At 36.5% G+C, this 6,000-nt stretch overlaps 1 protein-coding gene across 6 annotated transcripts; it reads left to right on the top strand.

Annotated features, from left to right (window-relative positions):
* Positions 1-494: 494 nt before the first annotated feature.
* On the top strand, positions 495-4,717 carry RVE8 (Homeodomain-like superfamily protein). 6 transcript variants are annotated; one of them, XM_089761022.1, is made up of 10 exons: positions 495-951; positions 1,529-1,586; positions 1,689-1,812; positions 1,896-2,054; positions 2,178-2,286; positions 2,374-2,483; positions 3,254-3,313; positions 3,603-3,644; positions 3,859-4,041; positions 4,281-4,717. In XM_089761022.1, exons 4-10 carry the CDS (start codon positions 2,025-2,027, stop codon positions 4,500-4,502), a joined length of 756 nt encoding a protein of 251 aa, XP_089617148.1. In that variant the 5' UTR covers positions 495-951; positions 1,529-1,586; positions 1,689-1,812; positions 1,896-2,024; the 3' UTR covers positions 4,503-4,717. The 6 variants fall into 6 exon arrangements, 5 of the variants coding, with proteins under 5 accessions (XP_089617148.1, XP_022767426.2, XP_022767427.2 ...); XR_016342256.1 differs by having other exon boundaries at positions 623-951; positions 2,161-2,286; positions 3,603-3,712; XM_089761009.1 differs by having other exon boundaries at positions 642-951; positions 2,161-2,286.
* The last annotated feature ends 1,283 nt before the right edge of the window (positions 4,718-6,000 follow it).

The following is a 6,000-nucleotide window of genomic DNA, read 5'->3' as shown; positions in this document are numbered from 1 at the left end:
AATTAATAATAAATAAATAATAAGTAAACGAATTTTAAATAATTTTATTTATAAATATAAGAAATAAATCATTATTTATATTCAATTTTTTTAATAAATAAATATAAAAATATTGTTCAAATTATTTATTAAATTCAATAAATGAATATAAACTAAAAAAAATCAAACATATTCGTCAATTATTTATTAAATGCGTGTTTGTTTATACCCCTGGTACGTACAAATACGACACGACTTGATGTTGGGTGGTTTTTAATTTTGTGGAGGAGAAATACTGGCGCGTAGCTTTCACAAATCTATCGTGGTCCCGTTGGCCTTTCGGTATAAATCTTTCAAACATCGGTGGCGTTGCCAACGGATTAACCGGCTTCAATTCTTCTACGTCGCCGCTCACCTTCTACGCTGCTACCAACCAATCTTATTACTCTATGCTCCTTCCCCATGGAAGCTAGGGTGTGGCCAATTAGACGACAATACTTGCTAGTTATGGGCAGCTCATCCAATCACATTGTAATATTAGATACTCCCTAGTGAACAAGACCGCACAAGAAAGTAACCTCTTATATGGATAAACACCATAAACTAAAATCGGCATAGACGAGGAATTGAAACTAGACGAATAATTGAACGGCCTTAGATGACTCACCACACGTGTTGCCCGGCTCAACCCGCTAAACAACTGAGCTAATCTCTATTGCTCTGAAAGTAAGTCATATTGAGTAAGTCATATTGTGTATAGTTTGGTAGCAAAAACGAAAGGAAAGCAAAGAAACAGAGGAAAAACATGGAGTCATCATCATCACCCAATCCTCCAGCGCCTCCTCCGCCGCAGTCTTCGACCACCGCCGCTGATGGGTCCGGAAAGAAAGTAAGGAAACCTTACACCATCACCAAGTCACGTGAGAGCTGGACTGAAGAAGAACACGACAAGTTCCTAGAAGCTCTTCAACTGTATGTTATTATTCTTCTTTTAAGCTTCTTTATTTATTTATTATTATTTTGAAAGTAAAAAACTGTTGGTCGAATTTTGTTCTTTTCTTTTAAATAAAATGAATGTCAAGTACCCAATACTCTGATTTACTATTTTCTTCGTTTTCCAACTTCGCATCTCCTTCACTTTGTGGGATATTTTCCCTTTTTGTGTTGTTTCCTAGTTTCAACTCTTTTGTTTTGGCAATTGTAGAACATGGAAAATCCTGAATGAGTCATTTCTTGTGTCAATTTGATCTGGATGCTTTATTCGGAGAAATTGATCCTGTAAACTTGGTACTCAACTCAAGTTGTTTGGAGCTTAATTTTGGCTGAATTTGGTTCAAGCATTTAAAACTTCATGAACCTCATAGGACGATGCTTTACTTCCTTTTTCGTGTTTTTCTTTCTTGTTTAGGATATGATTTGCAGCTGTTTTGTGTTTATTAGCAATTTAAACTGTAAGGATTAAAGTTGTTTTATGATAGAAAAACATTCTTGTTAGCTTGATTTTTATGTGATTATTAGGCTTGTTTTTTTATCTTTCTTGCTGACTTAGGTTTGACCGTGACTGGAAAAAAATTGAAGATTTTGTCGGTTCAAAGACAGTTATCCAGGTTTAAAGACAATGATTTGATGTTTTGAGCTAAGGTTATTCATCTTTAATCTCATTTTGTTTCTTTCTTTTTTTTTTAAATGAATATTTGCTGCCTTTTCAGATTCGAAGTCATGCCCAGAAATATTTTTTGAAGGTTCAAAAGAATGGAACAATCGCACATGTGCCTCCTCCTCGCCCCAAGCGCAAAGCTTCTCACCCTTACCCACAAAAGGCGACTAGAAATGGTTTGTTTTTAAGAGGGATTGTGATGATATATTGATTGAATTGTTGGGTTACGATTATATTTGACATGCTCTTCAATTCGCAGTTTTAGTGCCATTACAAGCATCCATGGCTTATCCTTCTTCAATAAATGCCATTGTACTTGGATTTGCGCCCTGGGATGAAGCTTCCATGCTGATAAACACTGCCTCAAGCAAAATCATGCCACCACAAGATGAATTTACAAGTCTTCGAGGAGCTGAAGGCACGGATTTTTCTCTCTGTTGTTTTCTTTGTTATAATAGTAGTAGACTAGCTTTCCTAAAGGAAACTTTCCAGCACTTCTTATGTATAAAACGTTACTGATTCAGCTGATATTGGATCAAAGGGCGTAGCAAGGATTAGTAACAGTGGTGTTAGTAGCATTGGAAACTCAAGTAGGACAATATCTAGTTCTGATATGCCAAAGCAAGCGAAACAAGCCCCCATGATTCATGGTAATTCTGTTGACCATAACTAATTCTTTTCTCTTGTAACTTTGTTTGTACTTGATGGTTTATGTCAGCTTTATCTGTGTTTTGCAGGTATACCTGATTTTGCTGAAGTTTATAACTTCATTGGGAGTGTCTTCGATCCAGACACCAAAGGGCACATACAAAAACTCAAAGAGATGGATCCAATAAATTTTGAAACTGTCAGTCAAATGGCACTTATTTTTTTGTTTCAACAGTTCATATTCGTAATATATATCATAAAATGCCCAAATTTGCGTTAAATGATGTAGAATTTGTAAAATAAAAATCAGAGGAAAAACTGTTTAAGATGACTTTGTTTTTGGTCGGTAGTGACCAATAACCACTTAGATAAAGCTTACAAATCAGCGTCTAGGAAGAAATTCCTATAATCTTATGTGTTTATATCTTCCTTTTAACCGTCTGGTGTAGCCCATGAGAGTATCCCTTTGTCTGGAAACTCTTTAAAATTGCTATGGGCCCATATATAAAGTTGTTGATGTTTTGCTAGATCCTTAGAATTCGTTGCATTTTTTTGGATTGCATGGTACATAAATCCATAACTTTTTTCTTGGGGTGTTGGACAAGCTTTAACAGCCAATTATAGAATCATCTTCTGCATCCTCTCATGGATGAATGCAGTGGGAGGCTGATCTTTCAATTTAACTTCATGTGAAGCAATAGAATTAGTAGTTACATTTTAGTATTGCAAAATAGTACGAGAGGTGCATAATAGGTTAAAACTGGAAAGCTTCCACAAATTTGTTTTAGAACTGCCAAGTCAGCATTCAGAAGTTTTCTGATGTCACTATTTATCACAAGAGATTTTTTTTATGTTGCCTTGTAACGTCAGAAGATTGATTGAACATGATTTTTTATTCATGTACATTCCCTGCCTTGTTCTAAATCATCTGAGTTACTGTATGTAATTTGTTTTTGTGATTTTGTGCAGGTTTTATTGCTGATGAGGAACCTCACTGTTAACTTGTGTAGTCCTGATTTTGAGCCAATTGTAAGTACTGTTGAAGTTTACTATTATACTTAATGTCTTTTACATTCAAATTTTATTGACTTGGGAAACTTTTGCTTTCAACTTTCTGTTTTTTCTTCCTTTTGATACAAAAATATCTTATGATTATGTTGCTATGCATATTCACTTACAATGCTTGAGTACTCAAATATTTCAATTTCTTCTTGGTTACTTCAAGAGAATACCAACAAAACTTTTTTTCCTTATCAATGAGCATGGACTATTTTTTTTTATGACTGGTCTTTAACTAATTGATCCTTGGTGGTTGCAGAGGAAGGTCCTGTCCTCATATGATGTCAGCAGCACAAACATGGTGGGGATTACCACGGGAATTATTCCCCACAACCAAATGAATGATATATTGTGTTAAACCGTTTTTCTGTAGGTTTTGCCGGCAATACATCCTATGATATTTTTCTACTTTTCCTATCTACTTTCATTTTAACTCATCCTTTTGCTGCATCTGGAATGGCATTTCTGTTTTCTTCATCTTTATCTATCTAAATTCCATAATGGAACTTGGGCAGCATGCTTGGAGGTTTACTACGAGAAGGAGTTGCAGCCATCAGCTGGAGAAAATGGTAGAAATGATGAGTGGAAGAATGGTTTTCTACTACAGACCTTCAACCTCCCTGACATCTAGCGAGATCAGGCTAGATGGTTGTCACCATGTTTTGACCTATCAGCCCGATAATTTTTTATATATTCTTGTGAGTTTTGTTTATTAGCCGTTTTACCTAATTGTGAAGTATGCCTTACAATAGAAGTGAAACTACAAGAATTTGAACATATTTGTAAGAAGGATGATGGTTTTGCCTTGTGAATGTAGCTAGAAGGATCTCCATGACAACATGATATATTTATTTTATCTATCATATTGGTTGTTAATACGTATTCTACTAGAATATTATCTCTCGGTTTGACTAAAATTTGATGGGATCATACAAAGGTCAAAGGTGCCAGGTTGCTGATGATATCCAAGACATTCATGAGCTCATTACAGATTATCTTGCTCGTAGAAGGAAACTCGCAGATTGATTCGCCGACTATAGCAGATATCTTTGGAGGATTTCATTTATCTTGTCCGTCCTCCCCGGAACATGTCTTTTCCCTTTTAGCAGATAGATGGGATCATGCAAAGTTGGCGCCAAGCTGGGGGTTCTCCTACTAGTTCCTGTACCATTGTAAGTTATATTTATGTCGCTTTCTCCTTCCCACCAATTTTTCACCTCAAGGTTTTTCCTACCATAATGGTATTTCCTTTGTTGTAGTACATTAATATTTAATCTGCTGAGTTTTTTAATGGAGATTTTATTTAGAATTAGACATTAAAATAATGTCTTAACTCATGACTAATAAATCTCAAAGCAGCTTAATTGAACTCAAGTTAACATGAATATAATCATTCTATGCATCTGATTAAAACCCTGAAGCCCGTATTGTTTTTGGTTCGGACCATCTGGTGTTACCTTTCGATTCCCGTAAGAAAACTGCCCAGATCCAGAACCAGCAACAACTAGCCAACCCCAGATTTTCTTTCTTCCCCAGATTTATGTGAAGGGGAAGCCAGATTTGCTGCTATTGCTAAGACTACATCTATGTTAAAATCAATGAAGAATTTCTGATTTAGCAGCTGTTTATCACTTATTTTTGAGCAATTCTAGTCTCTTTTTCTTTTTCTTTTTTTCTGTTAGATTATTAACCCATAGGTGTAATCACATTATTTTCTCTCCAATTCCTGGAAAAATTTTGATTGGGAACAAATAGTAATAGAAATCACGCAAATTGAAAATGCTGCAACATCAAATAGTTCAATCCCCAGCCAGGTTAGGGTTAACAGACCCTAATTCACCTTCTCTTCAAAGCCACACGCCTCCCAAATATCCTTCTTCTCAACCCCAAACGCCCCAGCCACAACAACCTAACTCCAATGTTCCCGCCACAGCCACCTCTTCAACTCTCCTTTCACTTCTCCCGCCGCACCCCAAAACTCAATCCCTTCTCCTCCAAATGGCTTCCTTAGCGGCCAAACTTCTCGAAGTCTCCTCTAATCGTGCCCTTTGGATTTCTTCTTTTCGTGGATCTCTCCCTGCTTTCATCTGTTCACGAATTAGCTGATCTTGATGTTGGTTTACCTAAACAGTTGAGACTAAGGAGAAAACTGTTGAGGCAATCATTGAGCCACCACCCGCACAGCCTGTAGATACCGATCCCCTTGAAGATTTGGCAGCCTTCAGGGTTTGCTTCCTCCAAATTTTACAGTTCCATCTGGCTGGAGACCTGGAATGCCAGTGGAGTTGCCAACCGACTTGCCAGTGCCACCACCAGGATGGAAGCCTGGGGACCCAGTGCCACAGCCTTTTGTAGAGACCTTATTTCGTCCGGGAGATACATTCGAATTTGCGATTCCGATATTGTCAGGACCATTGGGCTTTCGAAAGGCCCATTAACTTTGAATAATTGGACATTAAATTGTTTTGGGGCTTTAAGCCCAACATAGGACCGTTTGACGTATTTTTTTTCCCATTTCTAGTTTATTACCTTAATAAAAAAATTAATTGATAATCAATTAAAAAAAAAGAAAACAACAAACAAATAAAAAAGGAAAAGGAATCAAGGGTGATTTTGTACTCGGGATTTAATCTCAAAAAATTAGCTTAATTGAAATA

The sequence above is a fragment of the Durio zibethinus genome, chromosome 1 (genome assembly GCF_047325235.1).
Source record: "Durio zibethinus cultivar Kanyao isolate XHJ-2024 chromosome 1, ASM4732523v1, whole genome shotgun sequence".
NCBI classification, from domain to species: Eukaryota; Viridiplantae; Streptophyta; class Magnoliopsida; order Malvales; family Malvaceae; genus Durio; species Durio zibethinus.
Note: the sequence above shows the minus strand (reverse complement) of the source record. Positions and strands in the feature narration are given on the sequence as shown.